Genomic DNA, 20,449 nt, shown 5'->3' with positions numbered 1-20,449 from the left:
TGGGCTATAGAGTTCCATTAAGAACATTTAACATTTTAGAGTCATGAGTCCTCGGACTGACGTCAAAACCCAACGTCGGCATGATGTCAAAACCCAACGTCGGCATGACGTCAAAACCCAACGTCGGCATGACGTCAAAACCCAACTTCGATGCCAAAATTCAACGTCGGCCTGACGTCAAAACCCAACATCAGTGTGACGTCATAACCCAACGTCGGGTTGGCGAGAAAACCCAATGTCGGCATGACGTTAAAACCCAACGTCGACTAACGTCAAAACCCAAAGTCGCACTGACATAAAAACCCAACGTCGGAATGTCGTAAAAAAACTGCCAATATAAACGATATTTTATATTATATGATATATCTTTTATTTTAGTTTAAAGTTTTATGTACTAATATGATCTCTTTAGATGCAAAGGTTACTTTTTAAAAGGGTACCACCTGAGTAACAGCTAGGGACCTTCATATTTTTTCTGACAGTGTAAATAAAGTTAACAAAGGTTCCTGAAAGGTCATTTTTTTGGGGGGGGCTATAGAGTTCCATTAAAAACATTTAACATTTAGAGTCATGAGTCCTCGGACTGACGTCAAAACCCAGCATCGGCCTGACATCAAAACCCAACATCAGCATGACATCAAAACCCAACATCGACGTAATATCAAAACCCAACATCAGCATGACGTCAAAACCCAATATCGGCCTGACGTCAAAACCCAACGTCGATGCCAAAACCCAACGTCGCCATGACGTCAAAACCCAACATCGGCCTGACATCATAACCCAACGTGGGGGTGACAAGAAAACCCAATGTCGGCATAAAGTCAAAACCCAACGTCGACGAACATCAAAACCCAAAGTCGCACTGACATAAAAACCCAACGTCGGACTGACGTAAAAACTGCCAATATAAACAATATTTTATATTATATGATATATGTTTTATTTTTTATAAGTTTAATGTACTAATATGAACTCTATAGATGCAAAGGTTACTTTTTAAACGGGTACCACCTGAGTAACAGCAAGGGACCTTCATATTTTTTCTGACAGTGTAAATAAAGTTAACAAAGGTTCCTGAAAGGTCATTTTTGGGGGGCCTATAGAGTTCCATTAAAAACATTTAACATTTTAGAGTCATGAGTCCTCGGACTGACGTCAAAACCCAGTATCAGCCTGACATCAAATCCCAACATCAGCATGACATCAAAACCCAACATCAACGTAATGTCAAAACCCAATGTCGGCATGACATCAAAACCCAACGTCGATGCCAAAACCCAACGTCGCCCTGACGTCAAAACCCAACATCGGCCTGACGTCAAAACCCAACGTCGATGCCAAAACTCAACGTCGGCCTGACGTCAAAACCCAACATCAGCGTGACGTCATAACCCAACGTCGGGGTGACGAAAAAACCCAATGTCGGCATGACGTCAAAACCCAAAGTCGCACTAACATCAAAACCCAACGTCGGACTGACGTAAAAAAAACTGTCAATATAAACCATATTTTATATTATTTGATATATGTTTTTTTTTTATAAGTTTAAGTTTTAAGATATTTTTAAGTTTTAATCAAGTTCTTTATATTTATTATTGTCTTCAAGATTAATTACTTTGTTGTTTTTTCATTTGTAAATCTGGTTTGATATAAATAGATTTTAAAAAGCATCTGTTTTGTCATGACAAAAATATTAAGCCTTTTTTATTTCTTCATGACAAAAACCTTTTTTTTCACTCTTTGGACAACCAAAACTCAGCCAGATCTCAGCCAAATATTTTTCTGGTGGACCAAACTCAAGCCAGGACTCAGTCAAAAGGGTGCATTTTGCTTTTGGTTGCTATACACACAACAAAACTCAGCCGAATGCTGTTTCACACAAGAGAGCCAGAATCAAGCTAGAAATAAGCCAGATTCGTCCAAGAACTTGTCGCTTCTGTATCTAAGACAGAACTGTTATGTTGCTCAAAATGTTTTATTGTAGTCTTTAAAATGTTCTGCAGACTATAAAAGGTTTCTTCAAGGTTTGTTGGAGAACCAAAAATCTTTGTTTCTATGGCATTACTGCGAACAACCCTTTTAGAACCTGTATTTTTAAGAGTGTGGGACTACAAAACAGTTCCATCTATCATTATAGCTAGTGTTTGTTTGCATACATTAATGTGAAAAATGTATGTTCACACAGGGTGCAAGGTGTGGAGAGGGCTTACGCTTCAGGAATGTGTCCTGCTTCGTGTCCGACGGTTCAAAGAAGGATCCGGGCAGTATGGTGGATGAGGAACTGTGTAGTGACCTGGAGCAGACAGTGGATGGAGACAAGCAGATCATCCTGCAGGAGTTTTGCACAGTGCCCTGCCCAGGTAACATCTACTGCCACACTGAGTGCCAGTGCATACTTCAAAATGAACTGTAGTTTAAAAATGAAATGCTGTGTGTCTAATCTTGGTGCGATAAGTTGAAGTTTACCTCAGATTACCTAGTTCATGCATCAAAAACATCCTCAATGCTAGCCTGTGGGAGTGCATTAAAAGAGAGTTTACAAGTTTGTGTTGCTCTTTCTGGCAGCATCCTTTTAAATCAGACAGACCTACTTTGGCATTAAAGACAGTAAGGCTTTTATGAGTAACTGTGAAAAATATTCCCTGGGGTCGGAGCCGATGGTGTAATGGGCAAGTGCTCCGACATATGGTGCAGTCGCACTTTCGGCGACCCGAGTTCGAATCCCGGCTCGAGGTCCTTTGCCGATTCCGTACCCCTCTCTCTCCACCCTATACTTTCCTGTCCTCTCCTACACTACTATCTATCTAATAAAGGCATAAAATGGCCCAAAAACATAACTTTAAAAAAAAAAAAAAAATATTCCCTGGGATATCTTATAGCTACAGTTTAAAAGCCTCACATATGCTGCTGTATTGCCTACCTTCTGTAGTACCTTTTATAACCTCTTCCTGTATTTCCTCATCCAAGCTGTATTTTAAGCTTCATGTCAAGCTTTGTAAATTACTTTGTTGCACTTTCACAGGAAATTGATGGAATTGTTTACACAGTCTTTTGAAAACCTTTATGTTTGGAAAGTTTGTTTGAGTATTAAGACAGAAAATGATGATGCTTTTTTTTGGAAAGTCATACCACTGACTTTTGATTAAACCATTTTTTTATTTTTAAAGCTTAAAACTCGCATCTTGCTTCACCCCAATCTGTAAAACTCCAGCTGTGACCTAATGCTGTGCTTTCTCAATATATTCCTTCTGTTTCTCTTTACCTTGAGCATCACTTTTTTATCTGTATATTCATTCCATGTGCTACTTGATGCCATAGAGCAGGGGTTTCAAACTGTGGGTCAGTACCCACTAGTGGGTCGCGCAGTGGGATAAGGTGGGTCATGCAAAGTCACTTGGCTGTTGCAGTAAATGAATGTCCCATTAATGGCATTAAATGACAAAGTTTTGAAATCAGGTTATTCAGATGTTCAAGATTCTTTATGGTACCATTTAGCCAAAAATGTTTCTTCTATGGCATCGTGAAGCACCTTTATTTTTAAAGAGCACCTATTGTCAGATTCACATTTTTACATTTCCTTTGGTGTGTACAGTTAGTGTGTATTAGTACATGTTAACAATATGCAAAAGGTACAAACCCCAAAGTAAACAATGACGCGAGTTATCGACTTTGGAAATCTCTTTTCTTGGACTACAACAAACACATGGATTGTAACAGTTTACTTCTTGGGTTTGGTGATGTAGACAAGATCGACATTATCATAATTCCTCCCGCTTGTACTCACAGCCTGTAAGATAACTCCTGTTAGCATTGCATTGTGCGGCAATCTTTCAAACATGGTAAGGAGTGTCACATTTCCGGCTGACGTCAGAGGTATTCAGACCAACCACAACGTACAGATTAGCTGGCCAATCAGGGACACAGAGCTTTTTAAATCTGTGCGTTTCAAGAAGAGAGTGAAATCTGGAGCTAAAAATTGTACGGTATGTGAAAAATTTAACCAGAAACCATGCAAACACACTGTATTATACCAAATACACAAAATGACATTGTTTTTTAGAAATAAAATAGGTGCTCTTTAAGAGAGCACACTGGAGTGATGTCTGTGCTCTCAGGTACAGCATCCGCCTCTGGCACTCACTGTGCACACATACTCTAAAAATCATGACAGGATTATGGATTTAGAGAAGGACAACTTTGTGAATAATTAATACTTTGGGAAATATATTCAGAAATCAAAATTGCTTTTACTATAGGGCAGTCTGGCCTAGTTCTGCTGAAAACTCCCTAGACAGCACACAAAAAAATATAAAAACATGGGATTTAAGTTGAAGCCTTCTTTAACTTCTTGATACAAAAACTCAAAACTCCTTAAACTAGTTAGCTGTAGAACTTTGCAAAAACTTCCATTTGTATAGCTATTTAACTTAAGAGGAAAATGATTACCTGTCTTTCACATGAACGGTCTCAATAATTAAATATTGGTAAATCAGTTCAAGACTCCACGTTGAATCACCCATTGTTAACAAATGTGTCTGTGTGTTCGGTAGGCGAGTGTTACCTGACGGATTGGACAGAGTGGAGTCCATGTCAACTGAGCTGTATCAGCGGTGACGATCTAGGATTTGGTTCCGTGCAGGTCCGTTCTCGTGCCGTTCTAGCTCAGGAACCCGAGAATCTTCTTCAGTGTCCAGAACAGGAATGGGAAGCAAGGCCATGTACAGGTGGGTCGTAGCAAGAATTAATTATAGTAAATTAGAACCAGTTAGTTGTTATTTGTTGTTCTCCAAATTAGATTTTTTTTTGTCTGTATGTTACTTACTAAATGTTGGTTTTATGTGTTTAAAGAGGGCCAGTGTTATGAGTACAAATGGATGACCGGTCCATGGAAAGGCTCATCTCGCCATGTCTGGTGCCAGCGCTCTGATGGATTAAACGTCACAGGTGTGTGTGTGTGCTCATGCCGATCTCTCTAAACATCTAAAATAATCCTAAAAATGTTTTGAACACTTTTAGCTAACCAGTCTTTTGAACAGCTAGAGACCAGCTTGCCCAGTTTATACCAGCATATATTTTCCCAATAGGAAGTTGTTTGTAGCCAACAAAAGGTTTATATCTAGAAGCACAGACATCTGCTGTCAGTATTCAAGGAAAATATATTAAAACCATCACTGTGACAGAACTGTCAATATTCTCCACACTCCAAAAAATATTTAATGACAGACTGTGAGATAAAGTTGACATCATGTGGTGTCCTGTCAGACCCTGGGAGGCTGAAGTGTGTGACTCTTATATCTGTATTTACTTGATAGAAATAATCTTTTAATCCATGACAATGTCACACCCACATCTTAATCCCATTCACCATTATGCCAGCTGTCCGCCCGTGTATGTATTAATATGCATATTTTTCTCCGTCTCTATCAGTTTTGTTGCAAGCGTGGAGATGTGTGAGGCTTGTCCATGCCCCCTACACTCTCAAAAACATCACTGAGAATATTTCATTTTAAACCTGAGATTTCATTTGGCTCTGAGCTCTGTTATGCTGCATGCCAAACGGCAGCTAGTGATGGCCATGCCCTCCGTATGATTTTCAAATGTTTATTTGTCCTCTGTGCCGAACTATCCAAACTGACCTCATTCCAGATGGCACGCATAAGTCCGATTGGCAGATCAGTGCATCAGCAGCTTTAAAACTGTAACCAATCCATCTAAAACAACCAGCTCTGCATTTATGAATATGCATAAGCTGTATTAAGGTATGCAGCAGTATAAATATTCATAAAAGCTACTAATTGGTAACCGCGTTTCTGCAGATGCTTACAGTTAGGGGGAACCTTTTAAAAGGACACTTTTACAGTACCTATTAGATTATGCAGATTTACATTATTTAGCCACTTTTCCAAACCGTTCTCGTTGTGTAATCGACAGAGCACCGGTACAGTTATGGTTACCGCTGTGGGGTTGATGATAGCATCCTTTGTAATGTAATACAAATGCGTCCAGCAATGCCTTGGTAACGCAAAAGTTTATATGGGTAATAGCAAGCGCATTATGGAGGATGATTATTATTTAATTTTTATTTTTTAGGAGTACTTTTTAGCTGATCTGTGTTTTGTTCGCTGAAATAAAGTAATTTTCTGAGTAAACCAGTTGCCAGATCTTTGATTTTCCCCAGCTATGAATGACATGTAGTGTTTGCTGTTACTTTAACAATTGTCATGACAGTTGGCGGTAGCAGTCACGAGTGATTCCAGTATTAGGGAACAGTTCTGTTTCACTGCTCTCATTGTTGATTGGTTATATTGATTCATCCCAGCTTAGAGAAAATAAAACCTCTGTATTGGCCACTGGCTGCACATTTCAGTGCTTTTATAGATCCAGTTGATTCCCACAGGCTACGGTTAGTAGAGAGGAAGATAGAAAGTCAGGGAGAGGAGAAGTGTTACGAGCAAGGCTTTTTCTTTTTAGACTGTAAAGACGCAGGTATACCAGGAAGAGGCAAATTTTTTAATTTTGTTCTGTATGGCCTCAGCTCGGCAGTAGATATTCATATGAGACTTGGAAGGAGAAGAGCCTATGTCTGCTTATATAGACAGTCAGTCATGTGATGAATTAATGATATATGCCTGGAGGTTCATTTTATTTACTTTATAATTACTGTGCATACTAATGCTAACGCTGAGACAGTAATTCCAAACATGGTAATATTGCATTTATGCATTTCATTCAAAGGGCCCTATCTTGCAGCCAGCGCAATTGAGTTTGTCAGTGACGCATGTATCATTCGTATTTTGCACCGGCGCACAGCGGGTTTTTCCCTCCACAGATGCACGTCGGCAAACTAGGGAATGAACTTGCGCTCCCTGGGCGGTTCAGCACAAAAAAGGAGGCGTGTTCCGGCACAAACCATCCCTGATGCTATTTTGCAGTTTCAAAAAACAATTGCGCCACTGACCAGAAAAAAAAGTTTAAAGTCAGTGGCGCGTTGCGCGTGGTTCAATATGCTATTTTAAGGGCGCATGCTTGACCATAATGTATAGCGTGCACAACGCGCATACACTTTGCTTATCTAATCTACACAGATGCAACAGTTATTTTTGCAAATCATAAATTGTTAAACTAAAAAATATTAATACACGAGATAAGGGATATCATAGTAGTGAGCATTGTGGTGATAGTTTTTATTTATTGTGTGGCTGCGTTAAAAAATTCTCATGCAAAATTAAAATATTTTCATAAGTTTGTTGTGTGGCTGTATTACGTTTATTTTATGTAAATAGTAAATTAAAATGTTTTCATAAGAATCCTTAATGTATATGAACTTGATTTGTAAGTGTACTTTGGGGTTGGACCTTGGTTGCGTTTCTTGGGTCCGATTTCAAAGCCCCCAAACCCTTTCAGCGGTGAGGGTGGACGCAGCGATGTCCTCTGCTGGCGTCAGGTCCTTTGTAGATGCAGATCCACCTCCCGTTACACGGCGTGCCCGATTTATGCTGGCAAGCTTGGAATTTACAAGAACATCGGTCTCCTTGGCTGTGAACCGCTCCTGGGGTGCGTTTGGTAAATCCGTCATAATAATAGCAACCCGCCATGGAACTTGCGCCCTTGCGTTTAAAGGGAATGTTGGATAGCGTTCTGATTGGTTTATTTGACGTTACGCCCAAACCACACCTATGAATAATGAACCCACTTCAGACCAACCCCTTATTGATTTGCGCCCGGCGCAAGAGTTATTTCTCCCGCCGGGAAAATAGCAACAGCGCCCAAGATCCGCCCACAAACTCACTTGCGCGTTGCGCTTCGCACTTGCGTTTCAGATCGTTAAAATAGGGCCCAAAGTGTCTTACAGTTAATTTGATCTATATGTTTTATACCAGGGAATTGAACCTGTGACCTTGGAAGTAATAGTACAATTGTTAACCATTTGAGCTTTGATTACAAGGACCTTTTTAAAGAAAGGGCTTTATGAACAAAGTGTGCAGTGAGAGATTAACAAGGAGTAGGAGGATTGTGGGAAAAAGCACAAAATCACTCTTTGATATCTAAGCATCCAGAACAATTAACTGGCTGAAAATGTGCATGTGCTGGTGTTTCTCTGCATGTCATTTCTTTACATACAGTAAAAATCTAAACTTCGACCTCTTGTCTTGCAGGTGGATGCCCATTGACAAGCGAACCTGTGTCGGACCGGTCGTGTGACCCAGTCTGTGACAAACTTCGTTCATACTGCACGGAGGTTTGTGTGTGTTTGTGGCTGGTCCCGTGTGTACTTGTGTGCGATGCAGGCAAACTGCATAGAAATTCAATATTAGATTAGATTCCCACCAGAAGAGGTGGAAAAGTGAAAAAGTAAAGGGATGCATAATGGGAAAGTTCGGAAATGTGAGATGCAGGAAGCAAAGTCTTTTACGGGTATAATAGGTGGATCTGATATCCTCTCATGTAAGCTTTTAAAAAGAACAACTTTAGATGGAAAAACAAGTTCAGGTTCAACTTGTAAGCGCATTAGTGGTTCACTTTTTGATAAAAATAAGTATTAGAAGTATGCATGGAGCCAGTTTTATCACATAGACTGTGTCCAATGTCAGAGGATAGAAGTCACGCTGTATGATTGGATACTGCACCTTAGGAAAGATGAGGCACTATCATCTCAGAGAGATGTATTGTTATACTGTAGACAGCAGCTCTGTTTTGGTGCGATAGTGTTTTTTGCGAAGTCTTTTAAATACATTCCCAAACAGGGATTATCTTAAACCAGGACTAGGCCTTAGTTTATTAAGGAAATATAACTAGTTTTAACAAACATGCCTTATTACAAACATTACTGCCATGTATTTTGAGGCAAAACAAAGGCCACTGATATTTTATTTTTAAGATATGTGAGTGCAAGTTGTTTTCAGTTATATATATTTTAGTCTAGGACTAGTCTAATCCCTGCCTGGAAACTGCCCTTTTCAGTTTAATAATGGGCAAATACTGGATTTATCCTTGCTCATTATTTACCATACCCATGGGTATCATCTTATTAAACAAAAACTGAAGATAAAATATCTATTTTTTGTGATTCACTGCTTTCTACAAAGAACCATCCTACATAAAGAACATTTTGTGCAAATATAACCTTTAATGTTTAATATTGACGGAGTAAGGTCATGTCAATTATTGTGATTTAAACACATTTTATATTTTAATCTAACTTTAGCTTTGATTTAACAGACTGGGTCACATATATAAAATATATATGTATATGTATATGTAAAGCCCTATTCGGTCGATAATTGTTTCTTGTGGGGTCGTAAGGTATTTTCATCATTTACAGGGGTAGTTTTTCTCCGACCCCCCGCATAAAATTCCCGACTGAATTATCTACTGTTTTTTGACAAACACCAAGGTCGTATGGTAATTTAATTGCCTTCTGAATCCATATCTCTTGAGTTTATAAAAGGGATCAATGCAAAAGTCATTTTGCACTTCCTTTTCAACCACAGAAAAGCACCGTATGGTCAAGCGCTTTGCGTTTATTCTGCATCAGTAAAGCATCTTACTTTGCGAGCATTTTAAACATCTTCATAACTGAAATGATGAGAAGAATTGCGCTCTTCTACAGCGAGTGGGAGCTGATATAAATAAAGAGAAGAAAATCACGAAAACTTTTAAAATTTCTATTATCAGCAGCAACAAGAGCTAAATACAATTTTTAAATGTATTGAATTACACAACCCATTCCATAAACATATAATCAAGTATCCGGGGTCATGTGTATGATCATGTTATTAACCACACATGCAGCGCATTTCCATGTGATATAAAACTCACACATCCACCGCAAATTTATCTTCAAATTTATCAGAATGCGCATTTGAGTCATGCAAATATATTTTGAGAAAAAAATATAACCCAAATAGGGCTTAAAATTGCTACTAAAAATGTTGTCCTGTGGTGTGCGTTTCCACATTGCATATAAACTACACATTGTGCACGAGTGAATACAAGCGTATCTGGTCTCCCACTGTGTAGTGAGTCTCTTTACTATGGGTTTAACCAGACTGCATTCATATCCGATTCTGTTGCTATATCCAGCCCTGCTCTCTTGTACCCACCTCTGGAGATGTAAATGCCACAGTGCATTGTGGTCATCCCGTGAGTGTGCCGATCAAAGCAGGGCTGCGTTCACGTGTGCAGACAGACGATTTTTCTCCAAAAATTGTTGTGGGAATAAGAGACCCCCGTAGACTACAGGCGTAGCATGTGGGAAACACGCATCAGGCTTGGGGGTTTCCATATACACAAGCATTCAGATCCAGAGAAAGCCAATGTTCATTCAGACCCACATGCTGTGATTTATCTTGGCGACATTCGGACTCAAACGTGCATTAATCTTTGGGATATAAAATAGCACAGAAAAAAGAGAAGTATGTTGACATCACAGCAAAAGTATTTTTAGCATTTAACAAGAGCCATCTGAGCTAAAGTAAGAGCAGTGTGACATTGGTAAGTAGGAAGTTAACAGCGGTGGTCGCAGGAGACTGAAATTGAATTCAATTAGCACCTGCTCGGAGCCAGAGAGATTTGCTGCAAATAGAAAGCTTTCTTTATTTTGTTGAGCTAGTTGTCCTTTTAGTCTTGTATAGCCAAAATTTGGACTTACCACATTAAATTTAATACACATTGAAGCGTGTTCGGGCTAAAATGCGGCAACCACCATTAAACAACCAACCACGGTTTGTTTTGTCTTTGTGCCGACTTATATGAAATAGACTTTATAATTACAAATAACGGATGTTTTAAAGTACTAGGGATGCACCGATAAATGCCGATATACACTAATAATATGTGGCTGATAAATATTCTGCATCGAACAGCCGATATTATTCACATCTATTTCATGTACTACGACTTGTGATCAGTAAGTCCTTATCAATCTGAAATCACTGTTAGTTTGAGTCATTTATAACATGCTTTTGAAAAAGCAACACTCGTCAAACATAATCATTATACATATTCTTTATTATCATGAAAATACCTGAAAAGTTTTGAAAAACAGCAATATAAATATATCCTTAAGCCATTTCCTGGAGCTACGTGTGTATAGTTCTTCGTCTGCAGCGCTTATTGAGTTTCTGTACGAGAGCGCCCTCTGGCTTTTGGATGTAAGGGCATTTCACCGTAATTCGTTGTGAAGAATAGCAAGCATCATCGGCCAATATATCAGTGCACCCTTAAAAAGTACCAATTACACTGCAAAAAATGATTGTCAAGACAAAAATTCTTAGTATTTTTGTCTTGTTTTCAGTAAAAGTATTCTTAAATTAAGATGCTTTTTCTTTATGAGCAAAACGACCCAAGAAAATAAGTCTAGTTTTTAGACCAAAAATATCATATTTAAGTGATTTTGTGCATAAAACAAGCAAAACAAATCTGCCAATGCGGTGAGCACATTTTTCTTAAATTTTTCTTCCATTTAGTGTTTAAGAAAAATGTTCAAGATTTTTTTGCTTACCCAATTGGCAGATTTTTTTGCGTGTTTTATGAACAAAATCACTTAAATTTGATATTTTTGGTCTAAAAACTAGACTTATTTTCTTGAAAAAATTACTTAGAATTTTTTTCTTGAAAATAATTTTTTGCAGTATACTTTTCAGACAACACTGCAAACTCTGTGAGCACATTTATCAGTTTAACATTGTTTTCTAAGTGCCCCTGTTGATTCTATATGTTGTTGACATTTTATTTGACAATTAACCTTTCAAACATATATTCAGAGAAGACAATTTTAAACATCATATTGTTTTTCTGTATATTCTAACTTTTTGTAGCTTAATTGGTTGAGCATTGCATTAGTAGTGCAAAGGATCATGCGTTTGATCCCCAGGGAACATGCATACCGATAAACAGATCTAGCTTTTATAGTAATGCACTAAGTTAGATAAAACACACTAAGTAATGCACTAAGTTAGATAAAAGCATCTGCCAAATGCATAAATGTAATGTATATATTTGAGATGCCGATGGATATTGTGTAAACTAATCCAACGGCTCCCCCTGCAGGCCGGTGTATGCGGCTGTGAAGAAGGCTACACTGAGGTGATGACATCAGATGGCGTGTTGGATCAGTGCACAGTCATACCAGTGCTTGAGATCCCAACCGCGGGTGACAGCAAAGCTGATGTGAAGACGATTAGAGCCCTTAACCCCACCCAGCCCACCGCCAACCTTCCAGGCCGATCTGGGCGCACCTGGTTCCTGCAGCCATTCGGACCTGGTAAATTTGAGGATTGCAAAGCTTTTAAACTCTGCTTGTGCATGCACTTATTTAATAATAGTATATGTCTAATATGTTAAATAATAGACTAATATTGTTATACTAACTACTGCTGTATACTACTGACTCAATGCAAACCATGTAAAGGTGTTCAAGCAGATAGCTGAAAGCAGTCTTGATAATGTTATGCATGTTGCCTCGGGTGTGAACAGGTAGAGATCCAGCTGTGTATTTGTGTTGATGTGTGTGCGTGTGTATGTCTACACAGATGGCAAACTCAAGACCTGGGTGTATGGTGTAGCAGCTGGAGCTTTTGTACTGCTTGTATTCATTGTCTCTATGACTTACTTAGCCTGGTAAGAACATTTTTTCTAACAACACACATCGCTTATTTATTTTCCTTACATAACTGTTTTTTTCTGTTCATCTTATTTATCATTCATCATGCATATTCATTTTTCTGCTTTATTTTTTTCACTCTCTCATTTCTTTTCCATCCCCTTCATATCTGTCAGTTTTTGTGTTCTGGCCCGGCGCTCTTCTTCGAGCCCGGACGCTTCCTTTGCCTCTGCGTTTTGGGCCGGACCCAATGACCAAGAGCTGATTTATATCTGCCCTGCCTGTCAGGGCATTGACAGTCAGATGAACTAAAGTTCTCAGCTCAGTCCTCTCACTCACATCCTTGCTCTGTGACCATAGTTGTCCTCCACATTTGCCGTCTCACTGTCACATGTGCCTTTCTGATCAACATGTGGAGCTGTATGGAGGAGGTGAGCAGGTAGTGTTAGAAATAAAAATGTAGTTTGGTAGATATAAATACTGTGTAGATCTGGTGGATGAATAGCTTTTATACCCACACTGCCCCCTAATGGTGAAATACAGCATACTCATGATCATGCATGAAATCAAAGGGATAGTTCAACCAATGCTGAAATGTCTGTTTAATTCTACATTAATTATTTACTCGCCTTCATGTTGTTTCACATCCAACATCTGTTGTTTCTTCTGTGAAACTCAAAAGGAGACGTTAGGCAGGATGTTGGGGATTGACAATCTCGGGCACATTCACTTTTATTGTATGGTGAAAAGATTCAATGAAAGTGAATGGTGGAGAAGGAGCCTGTTAGTCTCTAATATACAGCTTTTTGTGTTTCAAGTCAGGTTTGGATATTTGGGCGAATAAATCATGACAACATGCTCATTTTTGGGTGACCTGTCTCTTTAAAGGCATGATAGGCAGGAATTATCTAAAAAAACATTTTTACAAATTTGTTTAAACTTGTTTAAACAACACATTAGTAAAATGTAAGTACTCTGAAAAAGAGAGTATAAAAATCGATTGTCTGTAAACCTCTCACCACTGTTTTAAACACAGCTTATTTTTCCATTCACTCCACACCCTCCCTTCTGGGTTTCTTCTAAAGCCACGCCCCCAAAACACATGAACGCTTGACGCTGACCGGCTCTGCTGGGAGCGCGGTGCATGTAGTAACATCATGTCACAATCACATGTTATACACCTAACTTTATCACTATGAATATAAACAAATAGGATGGCTTTTAGTACTCACTATTAAGCCAGTGTTTTGCATGGAAGAATTTCCGTGATGATAGCATTGTTGTCTTTGATGTGGACTACACTCCGGAGACAATACCGCTACCGCATCGTCGACTCGAGGAAAAGCCACGCGATATTTACTCTCGTTTGATTGCTTCGTTTATTCCTTTGTTTGCCTTTACTGACTGGATATGCAGGTACTGTGAGTTCTGAATGCACTTTCTCTGCCATACTTTTGCTCTTCATAGAGTGCCTCGTGCACGTTCAAATCAATCAGGTGTGCGCATGTGTGGGCAGATTCCATAGCAACAGGGTTGGTGCCATGGTTGCGTGAGAGAGTGATAGTCGCACAAGCCAATTGTTTCGTCCCGAATGGAAAAATGAGCTGTGTTTAAAACAGTCGTGAGAGGTCTAAAGACACTCGAGTTTTATACTCTCTTTTTCAGAGTACTAACATTTGAATTATGTATTGGTATATAAAGACAGTTTAAACTAGCCTAGAAATCTAGACGCACCCTAGCGGCCGCAAAATATATTTGCTGCCAGGGTTTAGTCTAGGCACTCACAATACACTTAACAGCTCCAAAAACCAAAATTTGGTCAGGCCAATCACATCGTGTGTAGCGTCTGTGGGGCGGGCTTAACATGATGACGACAGAGCTGCAACGGTTCCTACTTGAAAACAGAGAATGGCTGCTGCTGCTGGCGAACAGCTATCTTTTGAAGCGGCTTTGGCCGCGACTCTGGAGGACTTAGACTTATGTTTTTCTTTGAGAGAAGAGCAAATAAACCCTACTGAAGTCCTTTTTAAGCAAGAAAGATGTGTTTGGAGTTTTGCCGACTGGTTACGGTAACTACGTCACCTTCTTCGTTGCTCTGATCCGTCATAGCGCTATCCTATTGCGTGCAGAGGCATTTTGAGGGACAACCTTATATCCCGCCCCTTGCATTGAGCCGTTTGTGTGAAGAGTTGCCAGACCTTACATCTTGATGTAGGTCTGGCTAACCAGGCTAAGTTTAAACAGTTTTTTAGATAATTCCTGCCTATCCTGCCTTTAATGAATTTATTTGTCCTTGTGATTTTTTTCCCATTCATTTACACTCATAGAAAAAAAACTGCATTGGTTCAAAAAGTGACAAGTCCAGTCATTATCATAATGTTAAATTAACACAGAAAGTGTTTATATTGGACCCAGCAATAGGTTAAAGGCAGGGTCCATGACAGGCCCGGCTCCACGGGGGTCCAGAGTGGGCCTGGCCCACCCAATCAGAGGCTTTGCCCACCCTGGCACCACACCACATAACAGCCTATCTTTTGGCAAAAATCTGTAATCTTATACTATATTAACAGATGTGAGAATAATTAGTTAGTTTTAGTTGATGTAAATAGTTATTTTAAAAGAACTGCCCCTTTTGATCAAATCTAAAGTTACTTAATTGATACTGATCTGTTAAGGGGTCAAAAAAATATTAAAAATGCAAAAAGATAGAATGTAAAAATAAACATGTTAACCAATTTATATAATATATAATGTTACTAATTAGTTACAAAATATGTACAAAAAATATTACAAATGCAAAAAGATAGAATGTAAAAATAAACATGTTAACCATTTTATATAATATATAATGTTACTAAATAGTTACAAAATATGTGCAAAACAAATAAAAATGAAGAAAACACATACACAACAATAACAAACAACCCTAACAATTATCTTAAATTGTCCTGGCAGCTAATGACTAATCAGCTAACAAGTAGTATCTTTGAGTCATATCAGAAAGTCCCTACCGTATCTAAAGGCTACAAAAAGAACATCATCAAGTGCTTGCGAGTACAAAGGGAACAAAACAATACAAAGTTTCAATACTAGTAAATAATAGCAAACAGATACAGATTTGTCTGATCATCTTCTATTCTGTATAATTTGTTTTAATTCTGTTTGTTTTGATTTAATGTTACAGCGAATGTGTGAAGTGATTGCGCAAAATGACACGCTTCTGTATTTTTTTCACAGCAAAAAGCCAAAGAAGCCCCAGAGAAGACAGATGAATAACAGACTCAAGCCTCTGACGCTGGCTTACGATGGCGACGCTGACATGTAGCGTGACCGCATTCGCCTGTGCCGCAGTTCACCCGCCTCCCCTCACGGCCGGATATCTGGAACAGCCTCAGACCAGAAGACTCGAGCAAACTCACCCATTGCTTTTTTTATAAGACCCAAACGAAACCTCAGAGAGATACTCCACCCGTGTTTCTACAATAACTCCCTTTCCTTTTTACGTTCAAGTTTTTGAACTTCGTTTCACGAGAGCCTTGACAAACTCTGATCTTCTTTAGGGAGTCTGCCTTTATCTCTCTGCCATCGATGTCTTTCTGTAACATAAACTTGGTTTTCGGGAGGAAAGCCCTGTTCATAAAATTGTGGAGGTTTGGTGAGAAAGCACAAAATACACACTTTGTCTCTTAAATATCACACTATCTGTCAGCTCCTGCAGTGTGCCAATGGATCAGCTCAGTCTGCACATTGCACGTGACTGTCGCATAGACCCCTTAAATACGCAATTTAACTAGCCAGAAACGTTTTCAGTCCTTCACTCTCTCTCGGGTCCTTCTTCACATTGATATTTTGAGATAAGAAAGATGGAAGATTGCATGGGCCCACTAGCGTCCCCTAAAGAAATGCTGACCTGCCTTTCCCCTCACTGTATTCAGGCTCCATTTTGCACTATATTAGTGCAGCATGAACATGTACTTATAGCATTGCCATAGAAAACTGCCTCTCTCCAAACAAGATGATGTACAGTCTTGTGCTAAACAAGTTTTTTTCAAAGGAGAGATAACACAAGTAGCCCTTTTTTCTTCTAATGGAACTCACTGTTTGTTAATACATGCTTGTTTGCTGGTTACCTCTTGTTTGTGATAATGGGGCGAAGTTGAAAAGATTTTCGTGGACTCCACAAACCCCCTGTTGTATGTACAGTTGCAGTCAGCCATGTGTTGCTTTCCATGCCTGATTGAATTAATGTGTATTATTCAGTGGCTCTTTTCACCTTACAGATTTGGGTTGGTGGAGTTTTCCATGGGTTTCAGTCAAAAAGGGCTCTGTGTTTACAATCTGAGCGCTTTAATGAGTATGATGTTTGATTTACTGATCCTACTGTGTCTACTGTGTTAACCGATTCTGTTTGCAGTTTATCTACCATGGCTACAGAACACAATTACAGTATGGCATGACATTTTATATCAGCTAGATTCCAAAAAACAATGCTTGAATATTTGAAGATTAGTTATGGGAAATATCAGTTTGGCATTTTTACCTTTGATTTGAGGTTGAACAAAATTCAGCTTATTAAAGGGTTACATCACCAAAAATTAAGATTCTGTTCTCATTCACTTGATAAATGATATAAAAATGTAGGTAATGCTAAGGTTGTATTAGTAAACATTAGTAAATGCATTTATTAACATGAACAGACAATGGACACTATAGTTTTTCAACATGTATTAATTTTTGTTAATATTAATGTCAATACAGTTATCCATGTTAGTTCATGGTGCATTAGTTAATGTTAACAATTACAATGCTTGTTTTTATATGAGTAAATGCTGAAATTAACATGAACTAAGATTACCTCATTCCCTGCAAGCCTTTTTTTTTTTTTTAAGTTGCCCGCCCGCATTTTTTGTGATTTACACAAAAGTTTAAATGAAAAAACTTTCAGGAAAATGTTATTTTCTTCTAAAAATATATAAACATACAAATGTATCAAATGAAAGAGGAGACCCTCTGCTTTCAAACAAACCGGGAAAAAAGTTTCATCCTATCTATATTTTTTCTCTGCTTATAAACTCTTAAATATGGATATTTTTCTTCAAAAAAAATTTTTGTAACATTTTTGTTAAGGAATTTTGTTTAGAAATCAGATTCAGAACTATTATCAAAACATAAACGCAGTGTAAAATGAATAAATAATGTTTTGCTTAATTTTTTTATAAATTGGGTAAAAGCACCGTCTAGTGGATAATCGCAGTATTAAAGATTACCCTAAAAACTCATCAGTTTTTTTCATGCAAATGCTTTCCCTTAATTGAAAAGATAACTTGTCAACAGCAGGGAATGAGTTAATAATTGCTGTAGAATCATTGTTCATTGTTAGTTCACGTTAGCTAATTGTTAACAAATACAACCTTATTGTAAAGTGTTTCCAAAATTGTTAATGGGTACTTGATTACCATGGTGTTTCAAAATTGTGACTTTCTTTATTGGAACATATGTACCCCAGCTGTCACTGGGGCAAATATGTACCATTAGGTACAGATATGTATACATTTGGTATCAATATGTACCTTTAAGATGTAAATATGTATCTTTGAGGTACAAATAAGCACTCTTTGGTACCAATATGTAACTCTGAGGTACTATAATGACGTCTTTAGGTGCAAAGCTGTACTTTTTAAAAATGGTACAGCCCCAGTGACACTCTGGGTACAAATTTGTTTCTGACATTGAAGGCAGAATTGGAGGTACCAACAGAATCGGTCAACATTCACTTTCATTGCATAGAATAAAAATGCAATGCAAAGGAATGGTGACTGATGCTGTAAGTCATTAACATTAGCATTTTGTGTTCCATTGAAAATGTCATAAAGGTTTTGAAACAACATTAATGTTTCTTTTTGGGCGAACTTTTTATGTAGGGTGCATTAAATCAATTTGTTTTGTGCATGCACATTACTAGCCATGAACATACACGTAATACAGAATTGGTTATGAGGATGATATGTGGATTCAGATATGATTGAAAATGTCAGTGTCACCAACTATTTCAGTTTGGGTGGAAAAGCACAAATAAGTACATTGGGGCAACTTTTTTCCAAAATCTATATCTACAGTGAAAGCCACTATTGGGCACTATTGATCTCTAAAGGCATATCATTAGATTTGTTTTTAATAACAACGGGTGAAAGGAATGTTTACTTATGTGTTTTGTTAATTTGTAAATACATGAATGATTTTTAATTTAATGATAGTTTCTTTATTAAATATACATTTGTTTGTTTCTTTTTTACTGCATAAAGTGTTTAGTATACCTTTCTCAAGGTATGTCTGAAAGTATGTGTGTAGATGTGTGTGAGAGAGCGTGAGAGAGCGAGAGAGAGAGCGTCTACTGCTACTACTGGTTTTCGCTGGGGCGAACCAGGTTACTGTGTGAAAATCTTGCTTTCTTCTTTTCCTACAGGTTGTTTATATGTGTCTGATGAATTGCTGATAATAAAGGAATACATTGCTGTATACATGCCTCATTTTTATTTATATTGTTTCAACTTCATTATGTTATGTTAACGTTAAAAATGAATACATAAATAACATTAAAATGCTTTAATATTGAGAGACTGATCTCACGGAAAGTCGTGTTATAGTCACGAAAATTTGTATTAATTTATTTGTGTCCATGGCGGCTTTTTTGGTACCTTGAGCACGAATGTCTTTATCATGTCACTCGCACTTATTTCTATAAACAGTTTTTCGTGTGCGTTGCACAACTTTTTTATCATTTCATTTTATGTATCATTTTCTCATAGTTTTTTTCTATTTTCTTACCATTGTCGCTTGGGGTTGGGGTTAGAATCACTTTCTGTTACATGTTTAGACATCCTATCCAAAACCCCAACTCCAGGCGAGAATAGTTTTAAAAATAGGAAAATAAATGACACAAAAAAGAAAGTCGTGCCACGGACACGAAAAACTGTTTATAGACATTTGTGCGAGTGACACACAAAAAAATTGTGACTATAACACAACTTTCCATGAGATCATGTTGAATATTGACATAGAGGATAATAAAAATACAAAAACAATCTATAAGAGTCATTATTATAATTCCTTTTCATGAGTTAAAGGGTTCACCCAAAAATGAAAAGTTGTATCTCAACCAGCACATTTATTGTCCCAAACAACATGCCCGTGTTTATGTAAAACATGTAGTAAAAGTGACAATAAAATATAAAGTGTATAGATTTATGATGAAATATGGAGTTTGGGGTTAATCCAGAAGTGCTGACACCTGCAGACTTTTAGCTTTGAAGATATCCTTTAACTGGGTGTTTGGTCTATTCACAAGTGTATAAAATTCCTCATCCTATTGTAATTTATATATTTTAAAGTGTAATACATTAAAGAGCCAGTAAGATGACCATTTTAAGCATCCTATCACTATTTATAAGTCCCGGACAACAGGTTTAAATGCATGCAAGGTCAAAAAACACTGTAATTTTCTCAAAATATAAATTTAAAATTACCCCATTTCTCAGAGATCCCCAAACGATTTGTGTGAAGCCGTTCAACGACTCAGTCTGCCTAAACCCCACCTTTCAGTAGCCTACTCTGCTCTGATTGGTCAACTGACAGAGTGTCTTTGCACAGATCACAGATCAGTCTCCCAGACCAACAACAGTGCAACATGTATTGACCTCGTGCTAACATGATTTACTGAGAAGACATTATCAACATCAATACACATCATTCATTATTAATCCAAGCAATAACAACGACGATTGAAACTAACATTTTACACTCATTTAAGCATTTATGTAAACTAACCGGGTCATAACAAAACCG

General features: G+C 37.9%; 1 protein-coding gene across 1 annotated transcript in view; it reads left to right on the top strand.

The window, feature by feature from the left end:
- Window positions 1-19,123, top strand: part of thsd7aa (thrombospondin, type I, domain containing 7Aa) — a 140,365-nt gene extending 121,242 nt beyond the window's left edge. Inside the window, exons 21-27 of the mRNA XM_065292307.2 lie at window positions 2,189-2,363; window positions 4,554-4,727; window positions 4,852-4,947; window positions 8,160-8,242; window positions 12,055-12,268; window positions 12,537-12,624; window positions 15,845-19,123. Of these exons, the coding sequence (XP_065148379.1) occupies window positions 2,189-2,363; window positions 4,554-4,727; window positions 4,852-4,947; window positions 8,160-8,242; window positions 12,055-12,268; window positions 12,537-12,624; window positions 15,845-15,932 (918 nt within the window). The 3' untranslated portion in view covers window positions 15,933-19,123. The remainder of the gene's footprint in view (window positions 1-2,188; window positions 2,364-4,553; window positions 4,728-4,851; window positions 4,948-8,159; window positions 8,243-12,054; window positions 12,269-12,536; window positions 12,625-15,844) is intronic.
- The last annotated feature ends 1,326 nt before the right edge of the window (window positions 19,124-20,449 follow it).

The sequence above is a fragment of the Paramisgurnus dabryanus genome, chromosome 19 (genome assembly GCF_030506205.2).
Source record: "Paramisgurnus dabryanus chromosome 19, PD_genome_1.1, whole genome shotgun sequence".
NCBI classification, from domain to species: domain Eukaryota; kingdom Metazoa; phylum Chordata; class Actinopteri; order Cypriniformes; family Cobitidae; genus Paramisgurnus; species Paramisgurnus dabryanus.
This window is presented reverse-complemented; position numbering and strand designations above follow the sequence as displayed.